Below are 18,045 nucleotides of genomic sequence, written 5' to 3'. Positions count from 1 at the left end.
ATTTGAAGAATAAAACCAATTTCGAGTTATGTGTCATTTCTTTACTTACGTTCATTAAAATATGAATTTGCATAAACCGCAAAGCATAAATTCTCGATAAGATTAACTCTGCAAAGAATATAATTTGCCTTCAGCGCGTTATATTTAGATTCTTGAAGCTAAGACAGATCTAAACTCGATACCGATTACGAATTAGCCACCTGTTATTAGAAATTTTAATCTCTTAATTATTTGACACGACAGAAAAATGATGTATTCCCAATATTATCAGATGTTTCAAACCAATATTTAACGATATTCCGAGTAATCAGATTTAAGGTATTATTAACGAGGGATAAAGAGTTCGAAATAATCTTTGAAATAAGAGAATCTACGATGGAATTGACACATTTGTCCAATGTTCTCAAAATTGTATAATATCGATGATCAGGCATAGGATTATTAATGAAAATACGAATTTGAAATAATCTTCGAAATGTTTATTAATAATAACGAAGGATAAAATTGATATAAGACATTCGAAACATTCTTACATTTGCTTAAACGCGTCTTTTGAATTCAAACTGGTATAATAGGCTTGCAAGGTTGATTCTTGTGTAACTGCTGCTACAGACTGACGTATAATCTTAAAAAATAAACATCTGACATCACGGAATTAAAAACGCTATTTTATACATGAATCAGACTTATAGATCAGTTTTTGTGTAAACAAAATATTTAAAAGTGATAAAAATCAAGTGATATTATTACAGTTATATAGAAATAAATATTTTTCAATATTTTTCTAATAAAACACAACGATATCTTTCCGATAAATCTTCCGTGAATAATAATAAAGATAAATGCTTTGTTTTTTTCGTCCTTGCACTAACAAAGAGGATGTTCACACGTAAATGCATCAACAATTATGAAATCGACGTTACTTTTTGTTTCCTCATTATATTGATAATCGTTGATGTTTTTCAAAACCGCTAGAATTTCGCGTAACTTGTAGCGTGTGTGTCATCTATTCTTAGTGTATTTATAATAGTCAATTATCAAAGAACATACTGAGAAACGTTACTAGTCGCGTAGCACTGTAGCAAAATGTAGCATTTTATACGTCTCTATCTCTAGTTATCTTTAAATTTTATCACATCACTGATCTCCAGATCTTCCTGAGATTTTTCGTTTTATGATGGCTCAGAGTATGAATATTGTACGATGAAAAAGAAGAAATTACACGAGAACTTTGCTGCCCGAAGTACCACTAGTTGGCGATTTGAATTCGCAAAGAAATAAATAGAATTTTGTAAATTCAAATTAATTGAATTTCTATCGATTACGACCCACTTTCTAAAAGTTCCTTAATTTTAGGATCAGAATATACGATTAATATTTCATTTTTCAGAAACGGTTAACGTCGATGAAAGTGATCAATTCGTCTGCCGTATAAAATCTTCTCTCGAGTTGCGGATCGATCGTATCGCACAAATTTTCACGAACGCAAAGTATTAATTTGCATCCTGTATTTAAGTTAAGTTTAAGTAAAATTCGTGGCAGAATTATACCTTCCCTGCCTGCAAAATATCCTGTGAAATTCAACGAAGAGTTACGTCCACCAGCGACTATTTCGTCGAGGAAAGAAATTTCAATTTCACTGAAGGACCCTATGTTATGTCGACTGTGTTATATAAAAATAAAAACACATACCGTAGAAACTCTTCATCGTCAAGCTCTATAATTATTTCTAAAGAGGTATTGCGTATACCTCTTACATCTGTCATCATCCGCGATGGATTCAAGGAAATTTTTTATACAATAATATTCGCACATTGAAAAACACACATAATTTTCTATTCACAAAACGAGCATATGTATATATTATACAGAAATTTAAATATCAGTTTTCACGTATCTATTGAATTCTAAGATATATTTATAAAGTTTTTACTAGAAGTCTTTCGCGTGATGCGTACCCATTTATAAAAATATAGCTAATTATTATTTATTAGCAAATAACGTATTGTGTAACACAAGGAATTAGATTTAACCAAAGATTCCCATGCTTCGTGCCAATCCGTGTCTAGTCGGCGTGTTTCGTGGCGGCGTGAGTACACGCGCACGGAACGAACGAGTTTGTTACTCGAGGCGCGCGAGTTTGCGATCAGGACAGTGTTTATTCCACGCGGATCGCGGAACGAAGCATGGAACCGGCTAGAGATCACACGAAGGAACAGGTGTCACACTGTAATCCATTTCTACCACATATCTAAATACTTTCATCCAATCGGCATCCGAAATTCTTCGAAAAAGTTCTCCTCCTTATTTCGAAGAATCTTCGTCGCTATCAGAGATCGTTCCAACTGATGCGATGTCGCGATCGTAAAACCCCAATTTCCAGAATTTCCAGTTGCGAGTTATCATGATCTAATTGACTGACTTGAAAGAGCCGCGAAACACCTGAAGAGAACACCTGTGTTAAATTCTACGTATTCGTCGTGATAGTAGCCGCGTCATCGCAGGTGTTTCAATTCGGTTCTAATCAGATGCTTAGAGAAATCTGCTTTCTGAAAGTTTCTTAGAGTTTGCGAGGTGAAAAAGTACAAAATCGTGTCGAAGAAGCGGATATTATGAATCATAAGCGATCAGATACTCTTATTAAATGGTGATTAAATGTGAACTGATAAATCCTATGAAATGCTTCTCTGACGCGAAGTTCCTCCGAATTTTCAAATAAGACGTGTTTAATGGAGATTTGGAAAACCATGTTTAAGATTCAAGCATGTTATAGTGAGTGATAGATCAGATAATCATTGAAATAGTGATATAATACGATATGATAAATATGACGATGAATTATTTGATCTGAAAATCAGTTAAATAAAGAAGCCTACTACGGATGTATTATGCGAATTTTGATGGATTTTGCATATGGGTATTCGACAGAGAATTATATTGGAAAGGTAAGTGTACTGCAAAGGATGATCGATTAGATAATCATCATACCGGTGATAAAATACATATAACTGATAGCTGTCAACGATATGCACGTGTTAAATTGTGACTGTTCGATCACTCTTAATAAACAGAATCGAATATTAGAGGAAGAAATGATTCATAAAACGACGTCGTCATACAAGTGGAAGGTAAACAGGTGCAACTCATAACCACTATGATAAATTTGTACTTTTTTCTTCGTTAAATTGATAACCAATAAAGAAGCATATAGAGACATAGGCGAGACAACGAACCAATATCTCTTATCAACTTCTACGTACTTCTTGAATATCTAATTCTACCGTCAATTTATGTAAGTATGTATGAGAGTTTACACACACGTCAGTTTAATTGATCCACGCCTTGCCTTGACAATTTGTAAGAGTCAAAGCGGAATCTTTTTCTTATCTGGCTTGAGTGACCTCGGAAATTGTTGACAAGGATTGGCCTCCTCAGACTGGTTCAGGCACGGCAAGTAGTTTAAAGTATATGTAGGTACATAGCAAATAAAGCCATATTTACACTGTATCATTGCGGATGATCACTATGAACGATTAATAAAAAAACGTCGTTTTCATTCACGTTTCATTCACAGTGATCCTCCAAAGCCAGCAATGTAAATTCAGCTTTACTTGCTACTTGGCTAAACTACTAACCGTATTCCAACCAGCCTGCAATATGGGATACCCTAATTGCGTTCGACGCAATCTTATTGTAGAGGAGAATTAAAGACGATCAATGTTATTGTCGATATTTATGGTTCTCAATAGTATCCTACGTAAGAGTCTTTCTAGACCATCGATATATATATCCGTCAATATATTAACGATACAATGTCGAAAACCTTAAATATTTTGGTAATAATATTAATCTAAACGCCCCTTTACATCCTAATTACACGAACGATATCGCAACGCCTATCTGCGCCAGTCGAATAACAATACCTACGCGAGGTACGCATTCGATGCACGCTAATATGATAGACGACTATGCCGATACCATGGACAGCGATGTTTCTATTTTTCGAGTATATTTTTAGATCGACGTCTGGTTAGATTTGGCTTGAAGAGATACGTGAAAATATCGACGTGATCCGCTGGATCATCATCAGCTGCATAGTACGTGCACCTGTACCACGTATATATAATATGCTTGTACTCGTACGTGGTTCATGTTAGATTCAGCCTTGGAGCGCGATGATGAGAATAATTATTTATAGGCGCTGGCTCCGTATGCGTTGTGGAATTCTTATTTAATCAAATAATTTTTTAGCTACGTACACTTCGCAGGAAATTGGTGTAATGTGTTACTGTGCTATATAATACTACGTAAACGTCTGTTTAGAAGCATCATGTGTTTCGTTTCATTTTATCAACATTAGAACTACCTATGTTTAGTGTGTTTTAAATAAACATGAACAAATGAGAATGGACAAATATGTAGAATATATCTTTTTATCTTAATAAAAATCAATAACAATTTTGCCAAAATTGCCAGTATCTACATATGTAGATACTTTCATGGTTTCGATAATTGTAAGTTTTAAAGTTTCAAAATGTAACAAATGTTTCATATAACGATTGCGTACATATGACAGAAAATTGTTAACAATTTTAAAGTGAAATATTCGTCTCGTACTAATCTACCCTAATGGAAAATATGAGTTCTATGAACGGAAATAAATTTGTTACAACTTCAATGATTTAAGATAATCAAGGTTAGAAGTTATGTGCTCCTTTAAGTCAGGCATTCCAATGGAAATTACCATAAACAGGAAACATAAATCAGTAGTGATTGATGGTTAAACCGTTCCTCGATTATGAATGAAATTCTAGCATAATCGAGGTATGATTTCATAGTAACATAAAACACGTATTTCGATCGCGAATTACGCGATGCTTCTATTTAGTTCTAATAAGTAGTTTGATAAACTTTCAATGGATCGATATTACGAGATTTTTTATTATAAATTTTATCTTATCCTATTTGAAGATTCGCAAAAACAGTATGCTCCTTTGGCTGAACTGAATTTGCTCAAGTTCGATCACATGATTGATCAATATTTTATTAAAGTACAAAGCTGCCATTTTTTTCAATTATGTAATCGTAAATGCTAACGTACACGTAAGAAGCGAGATCGAAGGCAAAACGACCAGCTCGTCATTCGTTTACAAAACGTTACATAGGAATTCAGATCGATGATTGGTCTTATTTGGTCGCGTCTTAAATACAGCGCGTGTATCCATCTTTTATTTGTATGTTCAAATGATTCATCACTGTATCAGATAGCCTTAAGAGACTCGTAACAAGTCTTTATAGATACAAAGAGTATACGTTATTACTCGTAAGTGGCGTAATATCAGGCGCGGGCACCTATTCATTTTCGATTATGAGACCTGCGATTAGTTAAAGATCACTGCAAATTTTTACCTCAGTCTTTTTTATTTCATTTTCTGTTTTTTCTGTGATAGAACGTAAATTTAAAAACAACGAAGATCAATGAAAAATAAAAAGTGTTCAATGCAATTATTTAAGTTTACGAACGATATTATTTCGATTGTCATCGGTTGATTGTTTCACATCAACTTCAATAGAGAATCACGACCTACCAAAAGGAAGAACGATTCGGCCGTGAACTATGAATTCTCAACAATGAATTCTGATTAAAGATTATATCGTCGTAAATGGAAGGCGAACACGACACAGAAATTGTGTCCCACATTTGTAAAAACACATAGTTATTAGTCTCGTGCGTCACTAATCGATCTTGATATATTCATTCACGTACTGCCTTGTATAAACACATTGTCGATAATCTATTTTCCTTCTTTATGCTTCTTATTTGTCCTTAAATGTCGTTTAAAATAGGATTGTAAGCGGATAATGCGTTTGTAATATCGAAAGCTGATCGATTGTTTTTCGCTTTGTTACGATAAAAAGTAGAAAAATTGCAAAATGAAATTTTTTAGATCGTTGCAAATTTATGAATCACAGAATTCTTTGCTACTAACAACCATAAAGCTACGTCCAGTATCGAAAATATGGAAAATTATTCGAGAGAATATTACAAATTAGAAATTAGAAGTTATTAAGCATTTCATAAGTGACAAGTGTTACAAGTAAAATAACAAAAGTTGTAAAGAAGATATCTACCTCTTATTATATATAACTTGTTGATTCCTTAATATTAGTGATATTAGTTGATAAACTATTGCGCGACAAAACTCTGAAAATAATCTTTTTGCAGTTTCGTGATGTCAAGTGGTTCACGCCTTCTTACGAGTTTCTAAATTGTCTCTTCTGAACGGTGTCTTTTTCCATTAAGACGCCCACCCTCCCGCGACGACGAAGAAGGAAAATCGTTCCTGTTGTCCTTATTCCGGTTTTTTCTCGATCAAATACAATCGCTATTGTATTTATTTATCTACATCGACTGCAACATTTGCCTTAGATTCTCCTTTTTCCCCCATTCGTTACATGCTGTGACTCTTTACATTAGCTAATTACCAACATTTGCCGTGTTGCGTTTTAATTAATCATCATTTACCAAAGGACATAGCTATATCGGATGTTTAATAAAAGAAAAATAATGAACGAAGCTCCAACCGTGTACTCGATGTAATTATTCTTAATCAAGTTTCTTATTACGCGCACGATCGTTTTACGATGATTAAATTCAATTTTAGATTGTATTAGATCTTACTGGATATTTATTCGTGTTTCTTTGAGAGCTGATAAATCTAAAATAGATCTAAAAAAAGAAATTAATAACGAAGACAGCATGAAATGTTTGCGGAGAAGATTGACACTATGGTGAAAATTCTAAAACGCAATTGATATGTAAAACGTGTATGTATTTGATCAGGAAATTAATGCATAGTTCTTTATGAAATATTCTTGGGGTGTAAAATTTCAATGCTAATTATTGGAAAAAATAGTATTTGCACGTTAATAGTATATTATAGTTTGTTTGATAAGTGTAAAAAGAAACGTTTATTACAAATTGATATAACATTGGCCAGGAATAACTCGGCGCTAATTGTACACGTTAATTTCGAATACATTTTTTAACTAAATAAATAAGACAAATTTGTCAATAGAAAACTGAGATTCAACATTTCAATTCTATTACATAGTTCAATCAAAATCAACATCAAATTCCATAAGAAACATTACATAAAGTTCATCGCTTTGGCATGTTTATCACTCCGACAGATTTGGCTACAGTTAGATTGAGAAGTCTGCACTTTTTTACGAAATCAACGTGCAAGACTGTGAATTTTCCAACTTCCACCATGTATTGTCCATGATTCGTCAATGCCATTATTTTAACTATTTAGATCGTACCTGTGAAGAACAATACTTCGTATAAAACAATACGACGTATAAAACTTGGCGAAAATTTTCCAAGTCACGCGGTATAAACAGTCTATTACTGAAGCAAATTTCCGTCGTAACTTTCTACGCTAAAATCCTGATGGAACTTTGTAAACCTCTGCTCGGTGTCTTTGAAGCAAACGATGCAGGGCTGTGTCAATCTTTGTTCGAAAATAGTTTCCGGAAGTATTCTGTTCTAAATAATTCATTCGTACGATTTTGTATAATTCATTGCATGAAATTCATATTGAGGCTTCTATAAATTAAAGATAAATTTTACATGTCGCTCTTAATACTCTGAATGCCTGTTACACATTTCTCTGAATATCTTCATTGAAATCGATATAATAATACGGATAATATTTAGATCGTTAAATATTACGGCCATTGTATCATCACGTCACGCAAGAAAATATTTCTCAGAATCGAGGACTGTATTTGACCCGTATTTGTCCTAGTATTTATGCTCCTTTTATGCTTCTTTCAACATCTCAGAGGTATACAATACGCGCGGGTATTCTATATACAAAAAGGTGTCGAGCAATAGGCAGAGGGTGGCAAAAGAGTTCGCACCATCTACTAGTAGACGGGAGTTCTTGCATTTTGCAACAGGGTCGATCCTTTCCGAAACGGCAAATGTACCGTATCGATTCGCAGTCGGACGTTAACCGAGCGTATTAGCAAAGCAAGTTTTGCATTTCCTACGTATAAAAGCTTCAAGGAGTATCTTCTTCGTCATGGAAATGTGGCCAAACGTTTTTGGTCGAAGTCTGACACAGTAGTTTTACACTTATTTACGAGTCGTCTACATATAGGCGGCACGTATTGTCCAATCAAGGGGTCGTTAACGAGATTCGTAAATACCGTTTCGATTCGTAACGTAATTTTCCGTGAACATCTGATCGAGTTCCGAGAACGAACTGGACGCGCTGATTGAAAAATAACGAAGCATTCGCGACGTCGTGAAATACAAGGGCTATAACACATTTCGTAAGGACCGTGATAAAAATAACTATTTACCAGATTATATAACTATCTTGTATTAGAAGAGTGGAAAAGTCGAAAATTGTGAAAAAGAAAGTATATTCATATTGTTGAATGTTATGGGAATAATATCCATCATCCACATAATCGGAAACCGAACAGAGAATAATATCTTCCCTGAATATCAATTGTGCTTTAGAAAATTTTACTATCTTCTTAATTAAAATATTCTTAATTAATTATTCCAACGGAATACTTTCTCTTCGTTTTAATGTGCATCTTTTTCTAACGCATCAACATAAAAACGAGCAACATCACCTATGGCAAAGGAATATTACCTCCACCCCCTAGTGTTCAAGATACGTGGCGCCAGTCGTATCGTTCCTGTATCCGTTTCCTTTATTGAGTGTTCATCAACGTTCGTAACTACGTCAACTTTTACGAGAATCACGATACGTTTAAGTAAGAACACGAATATGAAATCCGTACACTCGGAAAGACTGGCGCCAGACACATTACCCTCCGCTACTTTTCGTTTTTCTAATAGAACGTTTTTCGATAACATTCCCGTCCCTTTAATACTCTACGTGGTACACAATATAAAAGAAAGTTGAAGCAAAACCAAATCATTTGGTGAAAAATTTATATTTTAGGCATGAACCAATTGTCTCTGAAATGACTTTGAGTTTTCAGTTTATTGGTATAATACAACACGGTGAAGAATTTTAGGATTTGTAAAAGAGATGATTACGCACGTATTAAGAAGAAAAATTATTTGCGATAATAGCAACAAAATTTCTATAGTTAAGACTTAAATATTTAGAAATGAAACAAATTAAAAGTTGAATATTTTTCATAATTTTTCGTTACGATATCGACGATTCGAACAAGAAGCATTTTATTTAATTTAGTTTAAATTGATTTTCGGCATTATTATTTATGATTCTAAGTTATTTCTAGTTCAATGTGTCATTGTAGAAGTGTTGAAATATTTCGTTTGCTTGTCCTTCATTTTCAAGACTAATGCGTGACCCGATTATCTATCTATATTTTATCTAGTAAATAATAGATTTTAGCCAATATATTTCTTATAAAGGACAGAAACTTGAACCTCGGTGCCACGTTTCGGAGAATATTACCAATAATCTAACATAACATAGGGCATTTCTTCGAACCAGGTGTAAATATCATCGGAAAGCACAAATTGCGATAAACGTACACCACTTAAAACATTGTCAGTATATACATAACATGTTACAGTGTTTCTACTGCAACAATTATTATCTATTAAAACGACAAGTGACGATTTAATTTGAACCAGGAACTTATTTGAAAATTCATCTTCTTGAATATCTAGAAACTTTCTCGCAAATTGCAATAGAAAAATTCAGTGTTGTAATTTTCCAACTTCATTTTTTTGTTATTTCTCAATGTAATTTTTCGTTTTGCAAAATATCTATAAAGGTCGTCAATGAACTTTCTGCAGATCGTCGGAACTGATACGTAAACTAAACTAAAAAAATACTCACAAAATACAAGGATACAATCACGTGCGATGGTAATGAGTATCTGAAAATAAATTATTTTATCAACGCATGTAGTGATACCACACATGGCAATATCTACGATCGATAGAGTTTATCGTTTAACATTCAGTCGGGCTGTATCACTCAGTCTTTCTCAACCATTGGTTGCGTATAGTGATATCCTACAGTGATTGAACGATTCATAGATATTCACTTATTGTAGAACCGACCTACACAGATCGTATAGCCGGAAGAAACATTGTACGTTGTTTCGTGTGTAACATTGTTTCAATAATTTATTAGATAGAAAAGGGAAGAAATTTATTATTGATAAACTATGGCAGTTGTTTAACACATTTCCTAAATAATATATAACTTATTGTAAAGGAAGTAATACAAATTCCGGAATATTATTCAAAGACACGTGATTATAATTCGAATTAAGTTGCCAAAAGGAAAATCTATCATTGGAAAATACACAACCCGTTTGGTTTAATAAACTTCCGAATAATCTAATACTGAACTAATATATAATATATGAAAAGACGGAATGTAAATTATGAAATTTTCTTAAAAGACGTGTGAAGTATATTTCAAAATCGAATGAAACTTGCAGAATGATGGTTGAAAGCCGAATCGTTCATAACAGCTATCAATCTCGTCTAACTTTTCGGTGTAACGCGACATTAATTCTTAACGAATGACTAAGTCAAATGAAAAGTCACGAGAGAATTGCTCTTCCTGAAGGACATATACTTTGAATTCAAATTATATTTCCATTAAGCTTCGATTGCATAATAACTATAGGATAAAAAGTTGAAAATAATCGCTTCACCTATTGTTGTTACAGGAAATATTTTTCGTCCACCCAACTGATATCACCACCTTCGAAAGGAACTACGATGCAAGAAATAAATTTGAATAACATCTGAATATCTTCCTCCTCCATTGGATTAGAATTTTCTGACGAATTCGTGAAAAGTGAAATAAAAATGTCTTCGAGCAAGGATCGAGTTCCAGCCACTGCGTGCGAAGTGTCGCAGTTGAAAGATGAATATAAGGAAAACGATTCGAAGAATCGTAAGTTGGCTGAAACAGACGACTATTTGGCAGTTGACGAAACTTATCGTAGCAGTAAAGTGGAATATGTTCCTCGTATCACGTGGCCGGATTTGATCGCGTTAATTTTCGTTCACGTAGGCTGCATTTACGGATTATACCTTATCTTCACCGAAGCTAAACTTCTTACCACGTTATGGGGTAAGTGTAGTCGAAAGTAAGTAAGTAAGTGTTTGTTCGTGGTTATTATTATCGATGAGGAAATATTTCGTATCTTTCACGGTGTCGTATTCAACGATATACCGTGTACATACAATTACTTACGAACATCTTCGTTTACCATGTACGAAAAGTCATTGCTGTTCAAATGACATGCTAGAAAATTTGACTGCCAAGTTATTGCACTCTGTATTAATTAATATGACTAAGGACTGTTATATCATTGCTTTGCGTGTAAAAATAATTAACGATGTAGCTGTGTAACAATATGTGGTCGTTGTACGACGTTCCAATGTGCTTCGTTTAGATGAAATTGATTTTCGAAGAAACTTTTTATAGAATGTACGAAGACTTTTGTGGGTGACTGTATATTGTATACGATCGATGATGCACCGTATGAATCCAGGAAAGAAATTGATTTTTTTATAACCTAGAAAGCTGCTGGAAGGATAATATTTATTTTTCGTCAACCAAGGGTAAAAAAAATATCCTTGAGCATGAAATTGCTGGATCGGAGGACGGATTGTATAATAGCAAAAAATAAGTATATCGTATAAAAAATAGATAATAGAAATAAATATATAGCGGAAAATAAAAATTAAGTTTAATCGAACTAAAATTCAATGCAAAAGGAGTGAATAATCCACAGTGTAAGAATCGTTTCACAATACTCTACATCGAAGATGATACAGTATCAGCACGGTAGATTGTATGACATAACAGAAGATTAAATTAAAGAATAAAGCAGTAGTAGCGATGTAATCACCCCTACTCTTTTCAATACTTCAATATTACTTTTTCATGACTCTCATTCAGGATAGAAGACCATATTTCTTCAGATATTCAGATATTCAGATAATTCGTTTATCAAGTCGATAAAACATTGAAATTTTAATGTCTGTCTGATTCATCGGTTATTATTTATTATTATTCAACATTCTCAATAATTAATATACATATGCATACGTATTGTGTTTATAGGTCAGAATCTGAAATCAATATTGTATTGTGCTATCATACGTTACGTATCGTACTGAAAAATAGTTAACTGGGCTGCGAAAATTCTACGAAGTACTCAACAATCAGATTAAGCATCGATCGCGCAGGTTCACGCAAGGGGATATGTAAATATATATTATTGGTCATCGATGATTCCAATTCCGATCCTACAATATTCTTGCCAAAGTTGTATTAGCAATTAGAAAAATAAAAAATCGAAGGAATAAAATGGGAAAATTCGAGGTATAGGAAAAAATTCGATAAAACTGCTATTTAAAGAACTCTCCTCCAGTGACCTTGACCATCACATACGTTATCAGGATCACACTCCTGAGTAAGGTCAAACTGACTCAAATCTAATACAAATCGAAACAAATCGATAAATGTGAGAACAATTGTATACAACACGTATGTACCACGTGCTGACTCCTTAAATGTTATTTGTTAATAAGTTTATAGGTTAATAAGTTATTTTGTTAATAAGTTTTTAAGCCGAAGTTAAGGTCGCTGGAGGTGGGTCTTCTAAACAACGGTTTTGTAAAAATTTCTCCAATAATATCTTGCTTCTAAATAATATCTTTGTTCTTTACGCACGTTTATAAATTTTACTAACATTTTAACATACTTTCATTATGATTAGGAACGATAGAAAGTGACATGTAATTCATTAGATGAAACTTTTGTGTCTCGATCATTACATAATGCATTTCAGAAACGAGAGCCACGACGGAAGTGCGTTGCGTGCTTACTTCGGAACGGTTCTGCTGCAAAAATTCGAACCGACGACAGAAATAAACCGAGGCCATTTTCTGATTATTATTAATCTATGACACTGTTCTTGGCCTCGCAAATTACGTGGACTTCGTCATCGATGCTCGACAAGCCGAACTAATTCTCGACCATAACACGAATAACTCTGACGTACAGCGCAAAATACGATAAAATAAAGAAATTTTTGTTGAAATCCACGACACAATCTCTAAATAATTATTTTCATTAAGAAATAGAAATTTACAAAATTTTCGTTTCGTTTCGTTTCGAGAAATAGAAATTAAAAAATTCTTTCGTCCGTTTAAACTGTTATATCTTTAAAACATTAAGATCTTGGATGTAGAGCGTAATATTTAAAAATGTGGAAAATCCGAAAGAAAAAGCATGAATGAGAGTACAGAAGCAAATCGTTCTCGAGTTTAATCACCTTCTAATATTAGAATCAGAACATTCCTCTTGATTTTGGTTAACCGCGCGTGTGGAATGCCCAAACCCTCGAATATTTGGTGATGATTCACGCGATAATCAAAACAGGCAGGAAGATGAATGAAAGCGAGAATATGAACGAACTGGAAACAATCCGATTGCGTGGAGTTAGAAATACGCAAATTTAATCCGTTTCTTATGCTTCCGAAACATTATGTAAGGCTGTTGTAACGAACAACTGTTGATTATCGTGGAATATTTTTTCGAATTGGCACAGTACATCGTAAGTAAGTTTGATGGCTCGAATGATTTGTATGAACGAGAATTAGTCGGCATTAAATTAAATTTTAGAATTTTTCTTAGAATTTGAGAGGATAAAAGAGATTGAGAAAACTAAAGGTGTAATTAATGGTATCAAATTTGATAATCGGTACAATAATAAAAATTTTAAACACAGAAGGCAGAGATAAATTTTTGTTTTATCATTCGGAGAATTTCAGATTACTGCTTAGATGATTAAATTAGATATATTGCATAATATAAATATGTCTGTACTGTGAATACATTGTATGTGATCAAGTTCAGATTATAAATATATCTGATGCGAGAGTAGAACTAGAAATACACTTGTTACGTTCGACTCAAAAGCCAGGGCTATGAATATTATGATGCGTTTTGTTACAGCGTTCGTGGTTATATACACTTCCGGATTCGGTATAACCGCGGGAGCGCACAGGTTGTGGTCCCACAGGGCGTACAAAGCGAAATGGCCTCTTCGATTCTTACTAATATTACTATTCACCATAACTGGACAAGTTCGTAATTTTCTCTTCATCCCAATTTTTATGAATTTTTATAAAATTATCTTCCGATAATTAACTTAATTAATTCTTTAAAAATGAATGTTCAATAACCAATTACTGAAAGATTAATTTTCTGCTACCAAAATATCTAAGAAATTAATTTCCGGCAGCTAAATTATTCCAACAAATTTCTAAAAAAAATTCGAACGTCGAAATATAATTATTCTTTTTTAATTTCCCTAAATATTCAACAATTTCTAAATGAATTACAAACACTTTTCACCTACAGAAACACGTATACGCGTGGGCGTTGGACCACAGGGTACATCATAAATACAGCGAAACCGATGCGGATCCCCACAACGCGAAAAGGGGTTTCTTCTTCGCCCACGTGGGCTGGCTTTTTACAACACCTCATCCTGATGTTGTCGCAAAACGAAAAGCAGTGGACATGAGCGACTTGGAAGCTGATCCACTTGTCATGTGGCAAAAAAGGTAAATCCATTGAGAAAAAAAATATTTTTCGAGAATTTATGATTCTGAATTCTAAGAATTAATTTCAATAATTTGATAAGTTTCGTTGAGTGATATATTCGTTTACAGATACTACATACCTCTGTTTGCACTTCTAACCATTGGATTTCCGGTCGGCGTGCCTTGCTACTTCTGGTCAGAATCTGTCTGGACATCCTTCTGGGTGAACTTCAACTTTCGTTTCTGCGTTACGCTCAACATAGCCTTCTTCGTGAATAGCGTGGCTCACATGTGGGGTCAACGACCTTACGATAAGTAAGCAATCAATTTTAATAAATTCCAAATCACAAATATCGAAATTACGATGTTTTGAGTTACTTGAAGACATCAGACGCTTGCACGTGTGAAATTTCAGTTCTCCGTTCATTTCAATCAGCGAGATAAATCTCTGATTAGAATCCATTTATTTAAGTGTTTATCAGAATATAAATTTGTACAAAGATCCAAGCTTCTCCAATATCACAAAATCAATACTTTGCACAAAATTACCTCTATCAAAGAAACTTTCTCACGAGGTCACAAAAATTCTCCATACATTTCAGAGGGGATTTATTAATTTAATTCTGCGTCATTATTTTAAATCTGAAAGTAGCATTATATATTCATATGACTTTTAGTTTCAGAACTAAGTACCCACACTCTTGCGATCAGATTTCTCGTTTCATGAAACTTGCATTCTATGTATATTCTCCTTCGTCATAAAATACTTCAAATGATATTACTTCTACCGATAGAGTTTTCTTTTTCAAGATTGTTTTTTTTTTTTTTTTTTTTTTTTTTTGTTAGAATATTTACAATCAATTCTCGCTGAGAATTTTCAGTAACTCTATTTGGCGTGATACAATGACATGGTTTATAATAGTTTATATTGTTGATTCTAGTAGAATCTTTTCTTCAAGATCAAATAAAAATTTTGCAAATTTTTCAGATACATCTCTCCGGTGGAGAACGTGGTGGTTTCGATCGCGGCTCTAGGCGAAGGTTGGCACAACTTTCATCACGTATTTCCGTGGGATTACAAGACTGGAGAACTTGGAAACTACACGTTCAACTTGACTACGGGCTTCATCGACGCTTTTGCACACATCGGTTGGGCTTACAATCGCAAATACGTGTCACCAGCGATGGTTCGGCGCAGAGCGATCAGATCTGGCGATGGCAGTCATGTTTGGGGCTACGGTGATGCCGACATTCCAATTGAGGATCTCCAAGAATTAAAACAGATGGACAGGAAGAAAGAGTGATAATGTATTTTTAGTGATTACACGTCGACGTTATGTTCCTTCTATTTCCGCGAGTGTTGCGAACAATTGAACGTACAGGAGTGTGTGACACGAATTATGAATCACCATGTTGTTATTTTTTCTTGTGTCGTTCGGTGAATTTTATATGTTATTGTTTTATATGTATATATATATACATACATATATATGTGTATGTGTATGTTATTGTTGTAAGTATTATATGTATCGAGCAGAAGCTGCTTTAGTGTGACGAAATCGATAAATGTATCAAGCGTATCAATGTATTAATGTTTCTACGGCCGGGTGATAGCCACTTTATGCCATTAGACGAACAATAATATTGTCAGTATTTCAAGGTTCTTAACGAAAATGTGGTTTGTCAATAAATATTGACACTATATATTGACCCTTTTAGTTGGGAACCTTGAAGTACAATGTATATCGAAAATCTGTAAACTCCCTTAGATCTTCATGCTCGATCATCTATCGCTTTGTCTTCCAGCAGTTCCTGCTTTGTTTCTACGATTCTTGATCGCGCATTATTCTTATGATATAGACCTAATTTGTGTCTCCTTTTAATTTATTCTTTTCCAGTGACAAATTCCAGAATTTGATATATATATCAATATCGGTATTTTTAAATATTTCTAACCAAATTAATAATTTCAATATTGAATAATACATTTCCAATTATTTTCAAATACAATTAAACGACAAAAAGAAAACTGAGAAAATTTTCATCACTGGGGTTGGGATTTTAAGAATCCTCCCGCATTGAACGTATTAAGAAACTTGGAAGACGTTAGGTGAATTTCGTCTTTTATGATACTTTCTTTTTGGATGTATAATCTTCACGAGACTGTTGATAGAAGAATTCACTATGTGTTCTTTGAAATAATTTGCAACTTTTGGTACTTGAGAAACTTGTAAGTTGGTCTCATAAGTTAATGAACCTATCGTTAATCGATTTTGAGTCGATTAAGACAAGCTGTCTTTGTGGGCATAATGTACAAAATAGTTTCTATTTTTAAATAAGAAATAAAATATATATACAATATCAATGAATGCACTTGGACTTCTTTACAGAACGTATATTTAGTTTTGTTTATATTGCGATGCTTGTTACCAGAGTTCCAGTTACCATAATTAAAATATTCTAGGGATTAATTAAAGCAAGTTTTAATATCTAAGCTTTCAACAACTATTTGTAAAAAATTCTAACGAATCTAGAAAATAAATCTAGAAAATAAATATAGAAAATTGCAAAACACAGATGTGCGACATTAAATGTCCGCATATAACTGTAAATGGTGCAATTGCATGTAACTTCTTAATTATTGTATTAAAAAATCGATTGTGTGAAATTGAACAAAGGCCATATGCACATGAGGTATAAATATTCAATTTCTTTTTATTACCTTGAGAATTACTTTCTGTTCGTTTTTACATACTCTAAAGAATCCATGAATCGCACAACAGGTCAGGATACGAATGCCCCACGATATTATGGGATTGAAATGCATTCTATGTTAATTTGAATGTAAAAAAAGTCTGTACTGTATAAAATCTAATTAAACTACTGTTAGAATCGAATTAAGAGAAAGAAAGTAATGAAAATCACAAAAATTATTATCAACCTGTAAGTAAAGGAATAAAATATTCATACCTATAAACAATTTTTACTGATCATAAATCGATAAGTCATGAAAATCTCCTCCTCGTTATATATTTCTTACTAAATTTCCATTTTAATTTCGATCTGATTAACATTTTTCCCATGCGCTTATTTATTTGATTACAAAGAAAATTTTAATAATTTATGATGCTTTGTGTATTATTTAGAAATTTTTCAAGAATTGTTCAAAAGTTACCTTTACAGTTGTATTCTAAATTAATATTGATATTTTCACACGTCCTTAGATATTTTGATGAAGACGAATAATTAATCTGGTGATTCAGTTTATAAACAATATAGCGCAATAAGTGGCAATAATGAAATTATGTGTTCTTAGATTTGCACATATCTTAAAAATTGTTTAATCTTCTAATTGAAAAGTTTCTTGATACAAAGATTTTGCATAACGCAATGCAGCCCTTTTAATTTCTATTTTCCTGTTTTTGAAA

The 18,045-nt window shown here is 33.2% G+C and overlaps 1 protein-coding gene and 1 long non-coding RNA gene across 8 annotated transcripts; both read left to right on the top strand.

Annotated features, from left to right (window-relative positions):
* The first annotated feature begins 2,073 nt into the window (after window positions 1–2,073).
* LOC126914713 (acyl-CoA Delta-9 desaturase) lies at window positions 2,074–16,986 on the top strand. 7 transcript variants are annotated; one of them, XM_050719064.1, is made up of 9 exons: window positions 2,074–2,945; window positions 3,072–3,292; window positions 3,363–3,470; window positions 3,575–4,097; window positions 10,717–11,126; window positions 14,025–14,155; window positions 14,433–14,638; window positions 14,747–14,932; window positions 15,606–16,986. In XM_050719064.1, the coding sequence occupies exons 5-9, from the start codon at window positions 10,859–10,861 to the stop codon at window positions 15,919–15,921; spliced, it is 1,107 nt and encodes a 368-aa protein (XP_050575021.1). In that variant the 5' UTR covers window positions 2,074–2,945; window positions 3,072–3,292; window positions 3,363–3,470; window positions 3,575–4,097; window positions 10,717–10,858; the 3' UTR covers window positions 15,922–16,986. The 7 variants fall into 7 exon arrangements, with proteins under 7 accessions (XP_050575021.1, XP_050575020.1, XP_050575022.1 ...); XM_050719063.1 differs by having other exon boundaries at window positions 3,363–3,932; window positions 4,019–4,097; XM_050719065.1 differs by lacking the exons at window positions 3,363–3,470; window positions 3,575–4,097.
* On the top strand, window positions 12,178–13,799 carry LOC126914926 (uncharacterized). Its single transcript, XR_007709946.1, has 2 exons — window positions 12,178–12,386; window positions 12,856–13,799. It is a non-coding gene; the product is annotated as an uncharacterized LOC126914926 (long non-coding RNA).
* Window positions 16,987–18,045: the final 1,059 nt, after the last annotated feature.

This window comes from Bombus affinis, chromosome 3 (genome assembly GCF_024516045.1).
Source record: "Bombus affinis isolate iyBomAffi1 chromosome 3, iyBomAffi1.2, whole genome shotgun sequence".
Classification (NCBI taxonomy): domain Eukaryota; kingdom Metazoa; phylum Arthropoda; class Insecta; order Hymenoptera; family Apidae; genus Bombus; species Bombus affinis.
Note: the sequence above shows the minus strand (reverse complement) of the source record. Positions and strands in the feature narration are given on the sequence as shown.